Genomic DNA, 19,803 nt, shown 5'->3' on the forward strand with positions numbered 1-19,803 from the left:
GTTTTGCCTCTTCTTGCTAAATCTGGTATTATACAAACAGATATAATTGGAACATCTGCACTGACTGTACAGCAAGTATAGTCGGTGTTACTGCAGGTGTTGGGGAATGAGAACTGAGAACAAAGCTCTTGGGCAGATAAAGGCCTCCTGGTTTTTAGATGTTTTCAGCATTGTTTTAGTTCAAGTTTCTCTTTTTTTAAAATGTCTCAAGCAAATGCTTTTCTTTGAGCAAATGTAGCTCTCAAGAAGGGTGTTGCATTGAACTAAAGTCTTTGATGGCAGTAACTGCTGACAGTACAGAGGGTCTTCCTGGCAAATTTTACTAAGGACAGGTAATAACTGCTTGCCCGTTTCTGATTTGCTTTACATACCTTACTGGTGTAAAGCATGTTCTTGCCTAACACAAGGAGCAGAGAGCTGTGGAGGTACTGTGGGCAAGGGGCAGTCTGGACCTGCTGTGGGCTGGTCCCAGCTTATCCCAGGCAGCCCTGGAACTGATGGAAATAACGGGGAACCCTGGTGCTTTACGTCAGGCTGCAGAACAACGTTCAGACCAAGAAACGTAGCACCCTTTCCTAAACTTGGCTACCTGGGGCTGGATTCACCTGCCTGGGCATAGGCTGCTCCCTGCCAGTAGGGGCACAGGTACCCATAGGCGGCTGTCACCTGCAGGCAAGCCACGCTGGAGAAGGAACCCCTAATTTTGCAACACCAACTCATCCTATTGCTTTGTATTAATGAAGTCCTACCAGTAACGAGTTGGGTGGGTGCTTACTTGGAGTAGTTCCTCTCAAATGGAGGGAGTGGAGTGCACCAGGTGTGCAAGAGGAACTGGTTCAGGGACAGGACCACTTCCAGTGCGAATTGCCAGGGATGGACGCTAGCATGGCTTTTGCTCCTGTGCTCACATGTGAGCTCTCAGTGCTGTTTCAAATCACAGGTGGCTTTGTGGCCATTTGAGGAAGAGAAGTGTCCTTTGACCACTGAATGTGACTTGGTGTGTCCTGTGTTTATTTTTGTGGAACAGCTAAAAGAGGAATTGGCCTCAGAATTTGTGGTTGGTTTATTGCAAAGATTATTGGTAGGAAATTTTTGGAATGTTTAAAATAAATGTGGTATTATTTTATCCATAATATGTGTCATTTTTTGTTGTAGAGTAATGAGAGGTTTTTTTCCTCATGGAGTTCAATGGATGCTGCTAGCAAAGCGGTGTGTTTGGCAGTACAAATATTAGTACATCCTCTGAGAGAGGAACTAAAGCTGTGACTTGTTTCTTGGTTGTGCTGTAATTCCAGGAATAAAAATAAGCATAGATAGAAGGCACCTCTTGGCTTTGATGGCATGGCTGGTAGTAAATAAAGTTAAACATATCCTTAAGCATTTTTAGGATTAGCATCTAGCTTTGTAAAATTATATTTTTCCTAAATATTTTGCAGACTTCATATTGTGTAAGTTGAGGGACTACAACTCACCAAGTTTGCATCTGACTTGGACCGAAAAGGGTTGTTCTGTCTTGCTCTGCACCTGGCAGCACTTATTGTAATGAGGATAAAACCGCTTACATGACCTTGAAGATTTACCACTTCCGTGAGCTTAAGGGTCTTACAGAGGAAAACCAGCTAAATTAATGTACTACCTGAATTCTTCATTACAGTTGGTAGGTTTCGGAGTCCTCTACAGAGTAAGTGGTATCTTTCCCTGTGGAAGATGAAGTTGTTTGGCAGTGCGTACCAGGAAACTTCTAACGTGGAATGCTTACATGGAATGCCTCCCTGTACTCGTGTAATGCTTACCTGTACTCTTAACTTCTTTGTCTCGCTGGGGAATGTACTTGTGTCTTCTGGAGTGTGGTTGGGCTGGGTGGTTTCTTTCTCAAGTCCTTGTCATCTGTTCTTAAGGTCTACCGAGTTCTGCGAACTAGGCCTTCGGTGTGGCGGGTCGCGTGCTCTCTGTAACCTCAGAATAGTATTTTCTCTCATCCCCCTACTGCTTTGTTGATCCCGTATGCAATCACTTTGGCATGAGTAAGCTTGAACAAGCCTCTTCCATCTACCCCACCTTTTCTTTTGTGCTTCTCCCTGAGCAGGATTGACCAGTCAAGCACATGCTGAAGCGTCTCTGTCTAAAGGATTTACATCCTGTCAAAATTTGATAGATATTTTGTTCTGTTACGTGGCTTTCACAGTGAAAGTCATTATTATTTGAAGTAATAGTTCTCAAACAGAATGTAATTTTCTATATATTGGCTTTGTCTTGCTGCTCGTGGTATCTTTTCCCTTTCCTGGTCACCAGTTTTCATGATGCTGAACTTTAAGGACTTCATCGCCTTGCCAAAATGGGTATCAGCTTGCCCAACACACATGAGCTCAAATATTCCCGGCAGAATAGAAAAGGGCAGCACAGATGACCTGGCTGTTAGATACATCTTGTATCTTTTTACCTACAAGATAATGTCATGAACTTAGCTATGTTATTGCTATGAATGGTGTAGTTAATTAAGAACCATGGAAAATGTATGCTTTTTTTGTATGTGAGCTGTGTACATTAGTGCAAGCTCTTAGCCTTGAGGCTCAGACAGAAGAGGCTTTTTTGCCCACAAGCCTAAAGATCCCAAATCCAGAAGGTTTTATGTAATTTTTGCCTCATGATTTACACTTTTTGAGTTCTTTATATAAGCAGTACTGCTTCTAATTGCCATATATACGGTTTTGAAGAGCAATATATCAGAAATAAGTGGAATTTCCTTCCATTCAATGAAACATCTTTTCAGAATAATAAATGCAGTCTAGTTCTGTTTTCCAAGCACTGCTGACGAACTGATTGAGATTGACCATGAAAATAAGAACATACCTGTGCTCCATAGCCAGCACTATGAGTGCTAAATTCTTGCCTGATGGCCTGCCTTGTAAAGCTGCAGATGGGAAATAGGATATATTACAGGACTCTTATGTAGAGAATGGCACTTGGTTAAATAAATACATTTTGTTCTTCCATTTCTTTTTGCTAATCGCTGAATTACTGCCTTGTGCTATGAAGTTTGTTTGAGCACTCTTGTAGTAATTCAATTTACCGCTTAGCGAAGGAGTAAGCTTGAGATGTCTGTCAACAGTAGCCTGTGTTTTACATGAGGTTTTCTAAATCATATCACTGCACTTGTTAGGAGAAGGGATGAATTTTTACTGTACTCCTACTTAATCTGTCTTGGGATGAAGGTTGTGATTGCTTGGGCTTTGTACACCGAGTTGCTTTATCTCATCCTTATGGCAGAAGGGGCTCGTCTGAGCGCTTTTAGCAGCCACCTGGTACAGAGGGGCCCAGGGTGCTCGCCCAGGAAAAGCATTGGCAGAGGTAGGAGTGGGACCGGTGGTAGAGAGAGAGGCTGGTTCCCTTGGGGAGGGCAGGGAAGGCAAAAGCTGAGGTGGTGGCAGAAATACAGGAACCTCTTGTGCTTCTGCTGGCCAGGCACGAAAAGAAGCAGTGTGCTGGGCACAGCACTAACCCTGTGTAGGGCAAGAAACTGAGCTGAAAGGCGAGCACAGCATCTTAATAAATGGACAGTGAAACATCTGAATTAATTTACTCAGATATTTTGCTAAAATGAAAACTGAGAAGTATGTCTTGAAAACATAAACACAAGTCCGAAGGCTATTATTTTTTCTTTCTGATGATGGATTTTGCCAATCTGTAATGGACAGGTGGTTGTGGCATTAGTACAGGGGAAACAAAGATAGTTGTGCTACAAAACTGGACTGTAAAATCTTGCACATGTAAATCAAAGCCAGACTACATCACATTCAGTAACTTCATATTTTGGGTTTGGAAGTTTTTTGGCAGAGTTTTTGCCCAGAGCTTTTGTTAAATACTTAATTTCATTCTTGAATTCTTTTTTCTTTAAAAAAGAACATTGTTTTAAATTTATAAATGCATAAACTTGTATACATTCCAGACAAGTTTTTATTGGTCAGGTTTTATGATTTTTTTTCCTGTAAAACGTGATCTCCCAGGCTTTATTTTATTTTTGGTTTAGCAGGCAAGGGTGAGATGGAAGGAACAGGAGGAGGCATTCTTTGTATATTTAAAAGATAGCTAGTTTAATTTAGCCTCTTTCCAGGCTTGCAAATGTGTACCATGGTTTCTTCTGTCTGAAATTAACATCTATGTGCTTCATTTAGGAAATCTGAAAGAAGAGCCCTGCACATGAAGAGATGACGTGTAACCCAGGTAACTTTGAGCCTCGTGCCACTCCAGGCACTGACTGTGACCAGGACTGGGCCCAAGAACACCACCGACTAGGAAGCTTTGTTGAATTTCCACTTGATTGTCCGGTTTCAGCATCAGCTCTGGCACAAGCTGGCTTTGTTTATACCGGCGAAGGCGATAAAGTGAAGTGCTTCAGTTGCCACGCGACTATCAAAGGATGGCAGCCTGGGGATTCTGCAGTTGAGAGACACAAAAACCTTTCCCCAAACTGCAAATTTATTACCGAGTCTACTTTTTTGGAGAATGATCTGCGTCCTCTTGCCCAGAGCTACCAGCATAGAGCTGAAAATGGCAGCAGCAATTCGGCGTTCTCGCCTGCTCTGGATGACTCGCCTGAACTGGAGGCAGACTACCTGTTGAGAACTAGGCAGGTTGTGGATATGTCAGATATTTTGTATCCTAAAAACCCTGCTATGTGCAGTGAAGAAGCAAGGTTAAAGTCTTTTCACAACTGGCCCTCCTATGGTCTGTTGACGCCAAAGGAATTGGCTAGTGCTGGACTCTATTACACGGGTGTTGGTGACCAAGTGGCATGTTTTTGTTGTGGTGGAAAACTGAAAAACTGGGAACCTAGTGACAGAGCGTGGTCAGAACACAAGAGGCACTATCCCAGATGCTTTTTCGTCCTGGGCCGGGATGTTGGAAATGTGCCAAGTGAATCTGTGCCTGCCGAGCTTGGAAGAAATGGTCTAAATGATGAACAGCATCCGAGGAATCCGTCCATGGCAGAATATGAAAGACGGATACAAACCTTTTTAAATTGGATATACCCTGTTAACAAGGAACAACTTGCTGGAGCTGGGTTCTATAGCATAGGTAAGACGGACCTTAAAATGGCTAGTATCTCTTACAAATACATTTTAATTGAAAAAGTACTTTATCATGAAAAAATAAGCATTTTGTTATTCTAATATAGAATGATTTGCCAGAATTTTAGTTGAGTTGAAATTCATTCCACTCTGCTCTGTAAACTAATTTTTGTAGTTCTTATATAAAATATCCGTAACATCAAGGTTTTTTTTGTTTGTTTTTTTAGCAAAATATAAACTTATCATAACTTTATTTTTCTAGCAGTAAAATGTCAAAATGAATTTTCCTTGCTGGCTAAAACTTTGTTAATCTATCTTTCACAATGACAATTATTGAAGTTAATATTTTTTAAAAAAAAATATGAAGTGCTGACTTTCAGGTAGTGACCTCAGGTTTAACGAGCAGGCTTGTGGCTCATACACAAGCCTATGAACAAGGCAATCCAGGTTATCTGCCATTTTAATTAGGTAATGAGTTCCCATTATCATAGCATCTGGACACCCAAAACAAGCCAATGCCATTATGACCTACAGTAAAAGCTTTTTGAAGACAATGACTCTACTGGCAGAGTTTTTACTCTTAGAAATGTAGTGTGTAACTTGGATAAGGCTCTGATATCTTTGTGCATTGGTTTCCCAAGCTGGAGAAGGCAAATAATTCCTTATTAGATTGAATTGCACAGTGCAGATAAAGCTCTCTGAAATTCTTCACTGAGAGATGCTGTGCAAAGTATGGCTATTATTAGGTCACAAAGAAAAGGGGGATTATCCAGGATAACTTCTTCGTCTGATCTTAATTGGCTTCTATCTTGGTAGCTCCCGGGAGAGCTGTTTAATCTGATACCATTTGTTTTACTTGTGGCCATAAATGAAACTGTTGATATATTCTTATATGGGTGATACATGGGCAATATTTGTACCCATTAGAATTGTTTTATTAATTTCATCTTGAATTCCTAAGTATAACTAGCTTACCACAGCCAAGATAAATATGTACTGCGGAGGTATGCTAAAAGGGCAGTTTGGCAGACCAGAGAGCTTTTAAAGTGACTTCCGTGGAAACTGTTTCTGGGGGGCTGAGAAGGGTTTAATGCTGCAGAAAACAAGTATCCCTACTTTCTCTCATTTCAATCACCACACTAACTAAGCAGTTTCTGTTGCAGTCTTTAATTGTAGCAGGCCCAATGCTAGAACTGAGAGATGCAATTTCTTTTAACACCTGAGCCAGTTATGCTACAGCTGCGTAGAGTCCATTAATTTTAATGGTGAAGTGGAGGAGCAAAAAGGCACATAAGCATCCTTTTGAATTAAGTTTCTATTAATAATTTTCACTCTTGCTTGCTTAGCTGTGACTTAAATAGAAAACAGATCTCTGGTCATGAGGACAGATAAAGTTGTGTCAATTACTTTCCAAATAAATTCTTTGTGGTAGTCATGTAATGGTGTGCTTATCAGTGGAATGTGCTATCTGATAATAGATTATTTTTAGCATTTGCTTTTTATCTGTATAATTACATGCTAAAACGGAATTCAGAAACATTTTATATGACTCATGTTTTGTATTTTTTTAAGCTCAAGTTTTTTCCTGAATGTTTGTTTCAGATCATATTTACTATGTCTTCCTTTAAATTTGATTTTTTTTTTCCAGTTGCAATTGCTAATCAGTATTACAAATACTTTTTTCTTTGTTTCTGTTTTTACTTCCTTAATAACATAGAGTTTTATTTGAGAACTCACATACTTTTTTTGTAAGCCTAATACTGACTTTATCCTCATGTGTTTCCTAAGGTAACGGTGATCATGTTGTGTGCTTCCACTGTGGTGGAGGATTGCAAGAATGGAAGGAAAATGAAGACCCATGGGATCAACATGCCAAATGGTTTCCCGGGTAAGTTATATTTTGCTGTTTTCTTGTGGCATCCCTAAGTCTTATTTATAGTATATTATGTCTTTATGACAGAGCATATGAATAAAATTTTCAGAAATTTGGCTATGGCTTGACGTATTTATGAAAGTAGTTTCATTTTCTAGTTGCTTCCCTCCTCTTCCTTCATTTCTGTCATGTAGGCACCAACGTATTGTTATCTTCCATGTTTTATACTTTGTGGTCCTCATTTTTGTTATTCCATATGTTTTATCTTCTATAATCTTGCTGTTATGTGTATAATGATCCAGATATACTTAATGTTGTATTGCAGGCCTCAGAAGAGGATATTAACACAATGTCGTCTTTGAGAGGTAGAACGAACTTATTCTAAAGTGGGTGGGGAAAGAACTAAATCTCAAGAGGTTGAGGGCACAGCTAAGTCATTAGAAGTGATCAGACTGAAAGTCTGTCACGAAATTTTACTTTCTGAAACTCTAAGTCAGTATTATATGTACGTCAGCTTGATTGTAGGGATTATTAAAGGGAAGACTTGTGTCTGGAGTTACTGACATCTCAGCTAGCATAATTGTGAAGTTTTGTGAATACATATCTGATTATTTCCTCATTATCCAAGCAGTATATTCTAATTGTTATTTTAAGAGCTTGATACCTGCCAAAGTTTTTAATTTAAGTCAGGATACAAAATGGGTAGTTTACTCATGGTGCAAACAAACCTGAAGAAATCAGTTATGGTATTGAATTCAAAATAGACTTCTGCATAATTTTCAAGGATTGAGGATTCTAAACCTGTAAGTGTTTTTTAGAAGGTTGTCTATTTTCTAAAATCCCTTTTGAGGAAAGAAGGAATGACTCATTGTCTCTTACAGGTGGGTAAAAGCTGTCTAAGTACAAAGTGTAAGCTACTTGTATAAAAAGGTGAAAGATATCTATCTTTTGTGTGTTAGCTGCCAAACTCATCTTCTGCAGTGAAAGATCCTCTGGAAAGTTTAAGTTCAAGATCAGCTAATGCATAAACATTTTTTTCCAGTAGTGATACAAGCATCTCTTAAATATTAGTCTCTCCCAGTTGAAAGCATACAGTTCCTAGTTTTGGGCTTGCTGTAGTAAATGATTAAAAGATATTTTCTTGCTGCTACATTTCATTCCTCATATGGGTTTGTCTTTGTTTTAATTTTCTTTGTTGTGAAAATTGTTTCCTTAAATTATACCTAATCTGATTACCTCCTCTCAGATCATTAAAAGTTATATATGGAGTTTTTGTTTACACATCCACTTCAGTGGCAGTGTTTGAGTCTCACAACATGCTATGTATGTCCATGAATTGCTGAAGGTAAAGAACTACTTGGGAGAAGTTACAGCGTTCCCTACATCATCTTCTCATAAGTAAAAGCTGTGCCCAGTGGCTAGGACTGGTTGGAAGACACAAGGCACCTGCCTTACCAGGCAGGTTACGTGGGCTTTTCTTTGCTTACTAAAGACTAAAAGAAACAGCATTTTAATATAATGTTAGTTACTCATTGGAGTCCTAACTTTTATAAATTTGTGGTGTCAGATGGCCTGGCCAACAACTCTTTAGCTTTCTGTTTCACCAAAAACATGCAACAGTAAGTATTGCTGAAATGATTAAGATGTTTTTAGAAATGCTAAGGTGTTACTGATGTTGATTAAACATTTAGAGATTCAAGAAGCAAGCATTCTGTATGATGTAGGAATTCTGTTAAACCTTTCTAATGCCATATAATCAACTGTTGTTTGCTGCTTGTGTAGTTATATTAAAACTAAATATTTTTGTTTATAGATGCAGGTTCGTGAGAGAGGAAAAGGGACTAGAATTTATAAATAATGTTCACTTAGGAGGTGGATGTAGGGATTCAACAGTAAGTGCCTTGCTTATTAATCAAATACCATTTTGTTAAAATAAAAAACAATATTAACATAATTTTCTTATGGTTGCTCTTCTCATCTGTGTAATTTATAGTCTTCCTGCTGCTTCATTCATTAGCAAAAAGTGAAAAACATTGAGGTATATTTTGGGTTCTGTTATTTGGGGTTTATAGATCTCACAGTTCTTCCTAATTACGTTATGGATCAGAGCTAGGGTACCTTTTATGTGTTGTATATTTGATACTAAACAAATGCTATTTTTTGTAGCCTAGGAATCAATGGCTTACGAATAATTTCATTATTGAAGTGTAGTAGATATCTTTTTTTTCTTGTTAGTAGGGCATTGATAAATTGTATAGTTACCAAAAAGTAAATCTGATGTTATTTTAGAATTCTTTGGTAGACTAAGAACTATATAAATCTTATCATTGCAAAGAAGTGTTAAAATAAAAATTTAAAACAATATGAAAAGCATAACAAAATAAGGATCCCTTTGTCATTGTTGAGAACAGATTGAAGTTTTACTCAATAAAATAACCAAGATCAAATAGCTATTTGATGTCTTGTAACTATGTAGGTTTTCCTTTGTCAATTTCAGAAGTGTAATTTTGTCATCTTTATATTACTGTTTTTTAGATAGAAGCTGCTGAAGTGACAGTACTTCCTAAAGGTATCTATTAAAACAATCATTTTATAATTAGGTATAAAAATAATAAAAACTATTTTGGACTATCCATATTTTCAGGGATAGTAAAGGAAATGGTTAATTTCAACGTTGACTATTATATTTTTCAATAACAAATGACAGGCAAAATGTTGGGTGATATTCTTCCACTGCTCCATTGCTTCTAAGCAACTGCACAGTGAGGCTTATTTTCCCTGGCGGAATTTGAATCATGATAGGATAAATATTGTAAAGAAGAGGTAGTAAACCATGAGAGTACCGATAGGGTACAGTATTATTTTTGTATCTAGGAAGTATGCGTCAAGTATTTAATTAGTAGTGTTATGGGATAAATTCAAGAATACTGAAATGAAACAGTCGTTGCTTTTCAGTGAGGCAGGGAGAGTTCGACTGTTGAATGGCAAGGAATAGGAAGCTAAGAAAGCTTTAATAGCTTGTTACATTTTCGATTATTAGACATTCCTGCAATGTTTCTCACAAATATGAAGGAATAAAAACATAAGATAGTTAAAGGAATAGTAGGAAGACAGCATCATGACAGGGAATGATAGCTGTTGCTATTAAGAGTGTTTACACAAAACCTAGTTTAGAAATCTCTTAAATACTGCTATTTTATGAGAGGAAATTAAGAATTTTGCTCTTTGAATAATCTTGTGAAGTAAAGAAGAAATTAGTCTTTTACTAAAAGAGGAGTTGGAAATAAGTCATACTGCTAACAAACCTATTCAAACAGTAACATTGAAAAAGAGGAAGGAGGAGGTCCAATAGACTGAAGTCTGGTTTCCTACAGCTGTATTTTTTTATTTTTTTTTTTTACTGTGGAGAGGCTTACTTCAGAAATAGGACAAAAATCATGCTTGTGTTTTGGTTTTGTAAATTCATATTTTTTGGTTTCTATCACTGTATATGATTTTTTTCTTCCCCAAACTGAATTACAATTAATGTAATGTTAACAAATACTTATGTGTTTATTGTGCCTTGGGATTTCTGATGAATTTCAGCTAACGTTCAGTTATGGAATTTGTGATATTAATTATACAAGACATTTGACTTTAGAAATTACATTGACGCTGTTGAAATAGTAGATTTGAATAGTAAACGTAGGAGTAATTTTCTTATAAGTAGATAAAGAGTCTAGGAAAGCTAGGGTTGAAGAACTCAAATCTGAAATTTCCAGTGTTTTTACAATTCCTAGAACTAGCAAAATTTCCTAGTTATTTTTTTTTGCTAAGTATTTGCAAAGATGTCTTAAACTATTGTGAATACTGTTCGAAACTCAGTCTCACTCTTGTTAATTTTTTTCTTGTTTTAGATGATCACTTACAGAATCATTTGGTACAAAATGCCGTACACATGGGTTTCAGTTTGTCCGAGATTAAGAGCATTATGCAAAAGAAATTGCAGATGTCTGGAGCAAGCTATACATCTGTTGAGGATCTGGTAGCAGACTTAATAAGTGCTCAAAAAGAAAATCTGAAGGAAGAAACACCAAATGAAAACCCACTTGAGCAAGGTGAACTTATTAAATTGTAAAACTTATGTGTGTATTTTCATATCAGCTCTTTAGCCTATGAAATAGATCCTATTATTATCTATCTATCCTCAGACCCAAGTCTTACTTAATTTAAAGATAGAGTATTATAGCTTAAAATTCAAGACAGTATTTTTGGACATAAAAAAGATGAACAAGGGGGTAATAAAGATATTTGAGGTTAGTAACGTTTAGAAATATCATCTACAAAATAAATTGAGTTGTATTAATACCACAAAGCTGTATAATATTGAAATAGTCTAGCGTCCTGCTGGGAAAATTGATACGTTAACTAAAAAGACAAAATTACTGTGACCAAAAAAAAAAAAAGGCAAGGATAACTATAGGTGTGGAGACTCTAGTGGCAAACTGAAATAGACACAACAATGTTCTGTCAAATATTCGGTATACACAAAATTGAAATAAATACTCCACTGTTAAGACTTTCCAAATATAAAGTTAGCATTAGTACTAACAGCACTGGATAGAAGCATTTTCCTTCTTGGCAAGTAAGAAAAAGTGTACTTCTAGGTGGTGGTTTTTTTTCAATTATTTGTGTTCCAGCTATGCGGGGATGTGCAGGTCATGGTCGGAAAGCCGTTGTGGTACATTCCACAAATAGACCAGAAATGAGATTTCTGAGTCAAGAGACTTGTAGTTTAAAGACAAGCATATGGGTGAATTCATAGGGAGGGAAAAGACCATCTGGTTGGCATGTTAGGCAGGGATGTTATTAGCCCACTCTTTTTGATAAGATTTTTCATAGATATTATTTGGATAAAGAATTTGCAATGAAGATAGGCATAATTTTTTTTGTGACTGATTGTGGGGAATTTTTCCCAAGTGGTAGGGGAAGGCCTTTGAATTGGGCATTTTCAAAGTGGGCATTCTATAAAATCCAGAGCTAATGTACAATGGAAAATGGATTCATTCTAGATTACAATTCTTTAAGCTTTTGAAGTATAGGCATTTTTGTAAACAAAGATAGGGAAGGAAATTATATCCTCATTCTTCTAATTGAGGAAACTTGCTAAGAAAAGAAAATCCAAATTACTTAACCAGTATCAGTGAACCTTTCTTTCACATTCTTTATAGATTTTGAGAAAGCTATTCATGGGAAATTTTTGGAAAGAAAAGTTCCTAATTGGAATATGCATAGTCTAGATTCCATGTATATTTCAAACTTAAAATATAGCAAATATAGATACTTTCCCTGCATTGGCACTGGAGGTGGTGTGTGTGTGAAGGGAGGATTCCATGTTACAGTGTGGCTTCCTGTCATGTGTAAATTTATTTTTGCTTTTTAAAGGTGTGACCTTTAAATCATATGAAGAGAACCTTGTCCCTCTGTGAAGAGCGGAAAAATTAGATGTAGATGCTATTAAAGTATGTTAACTTTTTTTCTATGTGTTTATTTTCCTTAGATCTCAGTATGGAAGAGAAGTTAAGGCGCTTGCAGGAAGAAAAGCTTTGTAAAATCTGTATGGCTAAAAACATATCAGTAGTCCTCATTCCCTGTGGCCACCTAGTTGCTTGTAAGGAATGTGCTGAAGCAGTTAACGTATGTCCTTTGTGTTGTACAAATATTCTAAAAAGACAGAAAATTTTTATGTATTAGCGTACAGTACTGTAGATGCAACTGTTTCCTGCTTTATTTCTTTAAATGTGTATAATGTGCTAACAGACGGTTTTTCAGCAGTCTAGCACACCTATTTATGGAGCATCTCACTTTAGGGATAATGTAAACAATAAAGCTTTAATCAACACTCAGAAATAGGAGTTGACTGTCAGAAGCTGCTAATTTTTGTTTATAACACTCATGTTCAACTGCCTCTTCATTGCATTACTTACTTTTTTTTTGTTTTTACTGCAAAGTTGTAACCTCAGATAACTTCCTGTATTTTCAGATCTTCTATTTGAGTGTCCACACTTCTATTAATATAACAAATACGTGAGTTAAATATATATATTCTTTCATGAAATGGAATAGGAAAACTGAGTGTTTTGATGGAGCAGTAGTGATGCTGCATTTTCCCCCACTAACAAATCAGCCAAGTCATACTGAGTGAAAAGTATATATATATTTTTTTTTGCTATTTATTTGTAGTCTGTTTCTGCTAATTGTCATTTGCTCAGCTCTCATTTATCAGAAATAGAGCTGGTTAACTTCTTGCGGAATCAAGGATGAAAACAGTCTAATCAGAGGAAACAAATTGCTTTAGAATAGTTTTTATGTTGTTACTTTGAATTCAAATGTCTGAATTTATTTTCTGGGGGTTACAATACTTTCTGATTTGTTAGATGCTACCATATATCTTATCCCCTACTAATCCAGTGTTACTGGTTTTAAAAAAATATCAGTTAAATATCATGTCTGCTTATTTTATTCTTGTCACTTGCTCATCTAAAGAGTTAGATTCCCACAACATCAGTAAGAACAGGTTTGCTATACTGAATTGTCATTTTTTTTCTAGCTACAATTGCCTCTGAAGGATGTCTGTCTTCTTGTCATTCATGTTTACACTTCTAAGCTTCCGTAACCAGCCTTCAAATAATCATTAACAGGCTAAACAAACATATGCAACGCATAGAAAGAAATAGCTCTGAATATTTCTGATTTTCTTCTGTTTTCTTTCTTGATTGACAAGTTAGCAGCATCCTCACAATTAATGGACCCTTTTGAAACTACTTTAAAAATATCGTAATTGCTTCTATATAGCTGTGACTAACAAAGGACAAATTTTAACTGATGTTAATCATGATGTTAATCAGAACATTCATTCTTAAGTTAATTTTATATGCTACTTACAAACATAAAAAAGTGCAATTAATCCCAGGATGTAATCATATGGCAGTATTTAGATTTTTCTGCTGACAAACTACGTGTATTTAAAATTTTTAAAAATTTTTGTAATTGATTTTTTTCTGTAAACTCCAATACTGAAAGGTAAATAAATCTTCTGTAAGTTCAGTTCATAGACCTAGCTTGGCAAAGCGTAAGGAACATAAAGCTTTATTTATGTGATCGTTCCTTTGCTTCATTTTGGTAGGACTCTCTAACTGAAGTTTATGCCAATACAGCTGTATGAAGAATCAGGCGTTTGATAAAAATTGGTGTATACTAATTTTTGAAATTCAGATATTATGTGTATCATCTCAGGTTTTAGCTTCTCGAAAACATAACGTGTGATTGAAAATATTGTCTTATTTCTGTAAGTATGGTTGTGACATAATTCAGAGACTGTAAACCAGCTGCTCAAAGATTTCACCTTATGTTTGGTACCGCTACTCTGTAAGTTTGTCTGTTCTGATAAACAGTTCCTGTCTCCCCATTTATTTTTTCTGTTTTAGCTGTATATAAGTGGCCTCAGTAAACTGCTGGTAGCCTTCTGTTTTTCTCAAAAATTCCTCTATACCAAGTTCATTCCTTACAAGAGAACTCAACAGAAATGAAGGAGATTTTACATACCTCAAGCCCTTCATTATGACAGTAGCTGTCTTACTGTAAAATTGCCCCATGTACACAAAGATGTTCAATGTTCTTTTTTCTCATATTTGTAATATTTAGCATTATCCTAACTCACTTTACTGCTGATACTTTAAGTACAGCTGGCTTACAGTCATTCCAATTATGTGACTTCCTTATTTTGTGGATGTACTAATATGTTCTGTGTACATAGAAATTTTATCTTGGAGTTGTACACACTGAGTAATATATTCAATTAATGATACTTTTTACAGAATATAGTTTTTTTAATATGATACAAGTTTTAAATCCAAGACACAGAAACATAATGTCTCTATTTTTTGTTAGATATTTGCTATGATTATATGAGATTTCACAGAACTGACATGTTGTTCTGGTGCAATTTTGTGAATATTTTAAATAAAGTGCAATCCAGTTGTTCCCGGAGTAGCATATTTGATTCTTACATGCAGAAGATGTCATAATAGAAGGTTGCTTTCTGCTGCATTTTTGGTTTGTAACTCAACTGTTCCTAATTAACATGTGTTAGTAAAGATGATATTTTGAGAGGAAATAATCCATGTTTTGTATGAGTTAAAAACTGTTGATTTTAAAAGAAGTTCAATTAGCTATTTTTTGTAATAAATTAGAATTTAATTCTTAGGAATATACGACTAGAACTTCGTAAAGAATTCGTCACTTGGATTCATATTCCTCTTCTGGGGAAAAAATAGATATGTCATTCTGGTAAGAAAGGTTTTATTTTTGCTGTGTGTCTTTTTAGAAGAGCTTAGCGTTTGAGAACTCATACATACAGGGCTTACTGAGACAAAGGTTGGCTGTTCTGGCAAGCTTGTTTATAGCTTCCATATTCACTTACAGGGAAGGTTTTTGTTAACTTTCATAGGAAACTAAAGAGAGGTAAGTGCATGTGAGCTGGTGTATCTTGCCTGAAGTAGCTTGTTTAGTTAATGTTGCAAACTATGTTAGGTTTGTTACCTAACCTTGACCTAAGTCACATGAGAGAGACTATCTGGATGAGTTGGATCTAGCTTACAGGCTGCAAAATTTGGCATGAAGACTAGCCAAAACCATACCTGGGAAAGAGATTGACCAAATGTTATTTAGAATCCTCATAAATTTTTATCATAATAAGGAGGTGAATTGGGATGTTAGTATGTAAACTGTTCAAGAAAAAAATAGAAATAAGGCACAATATCTTCAAAAGTGAAATGGATATTGCTTAATCTGTTTGCTTTCCTAGTAAATAATACAAAATGCTTGATATTAAATCTTAATACTAATTTTTAAAAGATATACTGTACCATTTCCTTTTTTAAATAAATATTATAAAAGATACAGTACTATAGCAATACTTCAAATTTTAATCATTTGGGAACATTAAAGGGTTAAGATCCTGTTAGCAAGATGACAAAACTGCTCTGTAGGTTTAGTTTTTTTATTAAAAAAATTATAATTAGTTCTATTCAGACTAAATGTGAGAAAATAATTAGCATACTCATCAAATTTTGACAGCTTGAATTGGGAAGATTTTTTTTTCAAATTACTTTTATTTTCAGTATCTTAAAGAAACAGAAGAAATTACATGGACACTGATAAGGAGTATTTAAAGTGAGTGAAATGAAAGATGCAAATAAATGCAATAGAAGCACAGGTCGTTTGAAAAGGAGGCTAGTAGCAGGATAAAGATGCCTGGAATTTGGCTCTTACAAAAGATTTTTTGGAATGAAGAGCTATGGAGTAAAATCAAGTATCGTTTATTTGGTAGCTGTTTTTCTGCTGATTACTATGTAAAATCTTTCTTATTTCCATTTAACACAGTGGTAGAACTATTTGCTGCTCTAGGTATGTGGGAGATTTACATGGGTTTTTAATAATGTATTCAGGATTTTTTTGTTTAGAAAATGTGGAAATTACACGCCTAGTTTAGCATGCAAAGTAAGGAAAAAACATAGATTAAATTCTTACGTGTTTAGCTTTTTCTCAGTGTTTTGAAACATTATACTGATTTATTCTACAGGTTGCTGTAACTTGTATCTCCACAGATACTTAGCTGTCCATACTTTTTTTCTTGTTTTGTTTTTGGCTTGTTCTAAAGCCCATAGCTCACTAAAAAGATTTTCACTGATTATGGAATTTTTTGGATCATCTTTCCTTTTCAAGTAGAGTATATTAAAAGTTCTTTTTGTGTTGCATGATTAATTTTGACCACAATGAATGCCCAAATGTTTATTTTGGTTAGTGGTATGTGCTGCCTTAAGCTGCAGGACAAATAGTTTGAAGTTTTCAAAGTTTTCATTTTTGTTAACCTAAGACATATTTTTAAAGTTAGCTTTTATAGTAAAATTAACATAAAGATAATGGGCCATTAGAAATAAAAATATAACTGGGTGAGAAGTTAATGCAAGCACTTGATTACCATATTCATAGTAAACTTCAAGCTTAAGTGTTGTATACTAGGATTAAACTTCAGAAGGTGTAGTAAATTTTGCTGCCACGATATTTAGTGGCAGAAGAGAATGTCCTGCCTTTCAAAGCATGCAAGTTCTAGTGTACTGTGTGTAAGGCCTACCCAAAAATGTCATAGACAGAAGAAGGATTTGGAGGTATTTCTGGCCTTTGCAATATTCTGTGGAGGTAAGTATGTGAAGGAGTTGTTGAGCAGTGTTCTTTTTTACCCTCCATTTTGTGTGAGATTTACTCCTACCAGCAAGAGGGCTGGTTGCCAAAGAGGGGGAAGAAGCACTTCCATTCATTGCAAGTCTCATGCAGGATGACTGTGTTGGTCTTACCTCCTGAACCTGCTTTGTGAAAGGTCATGACTGTCTTCTCCAGTGAGATCACCTTCATTCCTCCTGCAATTGAGCTATGAGTGAATACTCACCCTGTCCCCATACTGTTTGTGTTTCACGTGAGTAAATTTTGCTGAGTAGCTTGGAAATTTGATCAAGAATATTTTTCCTTTGCTGTGACCCTACCCTGCCTTTGCACTGATTCAGGTTGTTGAAAGTATGTCACCAGCTTCGTGAGTCACTGTATTACATTGCTTCAAGGGACGTGCTGATGCTGCTGTACAGAAGTTATTGTGCCATAATCGTAAAATGGCTTTTTGTGGGGAGGCCAAAGAGCTGTGATAATAAATAAAAACTGGATTCCAGCAGTTTATCTTCAATTTGTTTAACCAGGGTTAAAGTAAGCTTACTTAAGCAATACTGACATCAATGTTACGGTAAAATTATTAATGTTAATTCAGAGAATACAGCTCTGTGACTGACATAGCAGACGAATTTGCTTTTTCTTATGATAGGGAAGAGGACAGTACACTTTCAGTTATAAATGGCTTGGATAAACAAAATTCTCTGGAAAATCTGGGAGAAAAGTGTGTTAATTTTACTGTAAATGTGTGATGTTGAATGATAGGTGAAAACTACTTAGATTCCTCTGGATAATTAGTAATTTACAATTTTATAGCGTAGGAAGCTATTGACGGCAGCAAAGTTAAATGCTTGATAATTGAAAAATGGAGTTTACTATCAAATGAAGAAGTCCTTTGCGGAGTGCCTTTATGAAAACTACTAGGAAAATCATTACAGTAAGTACTGAAAAGTCAAGTTTAGTAAAAATGCATGAACATCTTGGGGAATGAATTACTCTAACTTTGAGAAATTACCAAGGCAGAGAGCACTTACATTTATTTACACATAATATGTCTTTTTAACCTTACGAAGTTGGATCTTGCTGCAGAACTCTGACACGATTTCTCTTACCTTTCAACAGTGTGATGAGGTTTGTCACTTAAAGCAAATGGTTAATCTTCAAAATGCATGCTTTTCAAAAGTGGGCATCAAGATGTAGTAAGTCTTTTCCTTTTAAGTCTTGCCTAAGAGAACTAAATTTCTGAATCTAAGATTGACTTTGCTTCCTTTTTCTGTATACCCAACCCTTGCGGAGTTACTGGAGTCAGTAGGGGAGCTATTTGTAGGGTACAGGCCACCAAAAAAGTAAGAATCAATGCAAATGTCTAATGGCATTTTGCAAAATACAGTGTACCAAAAGTAATATTAATTCAACATCTATTCCTATGTCATAATTTAGCCCTTTTATAGCAATGTTAGAATTTGCTTAGTAAATGCTTTATCAGCAATGGCAAGTCTTTGTAACAAAGACCTGTGCTTGGGGTTGGAAGCTTCACTTCTGCAAATGGCGATTCAAGAGGATGGGAGAGGCGCACTGGGAACCGCTGTCCTCGGTGCTTAGAGTGAGCTCCCGGGAGCGCCTTCTGCCCTGGAGCACACAGGGAAAAGTGCTTTGGTTGCAGTTGCTGTTGCTGAGGCTTTGCAGTACTTCTAAAAGCATGCTAAAGGAAGTTAGGTTCTAAAAATGGTATTTTTATCTTAACGGTTTTCAACATCTGTGCAAACCGCCAAGATGTCATAAACTGTTGTATTACTTGCCACTTGTTATGCTTTGTTTCATTAAGATAAAATGTCAATCACAGCTTAATGACAAGATCACGCTTTGCTTTGCTTTCATGTTAACACTGTGTTAGAGAGTTCAGGCAGCAGGAATGGCTTTGGGGACCCCCCATGCATGATTGGAAGGAGGGGACTTTCTGAGAAGCGCTGCCTGAACGAAACCTTGAAGCTGGTTGATGAAGAAAACTAAATCCAAGGAAACAGCGATAAAGATACAGGTAGGATCTTGGGAATGTGATAAGTCAGCCACATAAAACCCTGCAGGCTTATTATCTGAAAGAGCAATCAGTTCTGTAGCCAATAACTTAGGCTCAGGCCAGGATCTCAGTGAAGTAGTAATTTATTCGCGATTGCAATGGCGGGTGTCCCACAAGCAGGAGCGCACCTACTAGTCACACAGTACGGTTTATATACTTTATTTCTCGATGACCAGGACCCTCCCCTGTTTCCCCATTGACTGGGTAATCCAGGTTCACAACCTATCTGATGCTTCACAGAAAATACATGGCCTTCAGTTGCCAGCGTGTTAAATTTCAAACTTCCTTTGACTTTTTTACGCTTTGAAGTGGTAATGTTTCTTCACTTATCTGACTTGACTGGACACCGTGATTTTCACCTAATTGTTCTAAGGAGTCTGGTTGTCTGCATTTTACAAGGTCGCCTGCTGAGTTTTCTCATCGCGGCAAGTATATCTCAATACCACATTCCTTACCTTTAAACAATGTAACTCTGCAAAAACAGCATTTTTATTCCCACAGTTGCCCCCTTTTCTTTTTTTACAAAT

At 36.2% G+C, this 19,803-nt stretch overlaps 1 protein-coding gene across 7 annotated transcripts in view; it reads left to right on the forward strand.

Annotated features, from left to right (window-relative positions):
• Window positions 1-15,187, forward strand: part of XIAP (X-linked inhibitor of apoptosis) — a 32,535-nt gene extending 17,348 nt beyond the window's left edge. For all 7 annotated transcript variants that reach the window (XM_083798011.1, XM_083798008.1, XM_083798009.1 and 4 more), the window contains 6 exons: window positions 4,173-5,076; window positions 6,858-6,957; window positions 8,756-8,834; window positions 9,478-9,511; window positions 10,839-11,039; window positions 12,482-15,187. In XM_083798011.1, coding sequence (XP_083654137.1) covers window positions 4,206-5,076; window positions 6,858-6,957; window positions 8,756-8,834; window positions 9,478-9,511; window positions 10,839-11,039; window positions 12,482-12,675 — 1,479 coding nt within the window. In that variant the 5' untranslated portion in view covers window positions 4,173-4,205 and the 3' untranslated portion in view covers window positions 12,676-15,187. The remainder of the gene's footprint in view (window positions 1-4,172; window positions 5,077-6,857; window positions 6,958-8,755; window positions 8,835-9,477; window positions 9,512-10,838; window positions 11,040-12,481) is intronic.
• The last annotated feature ends 4,616 nt before the right edge of the window (window positions 15,188-19,803 follow it).

Source organism: Anser anser, assembly GCF_964211835.1.
Source record: "Anser anser genome assembly, chromosome: 13".
Lineage (NCBI taxonomy): Eukaryota > Metazoa > Chordata > Aves > Anseriformes > Anatidae > Anser > Anser anser.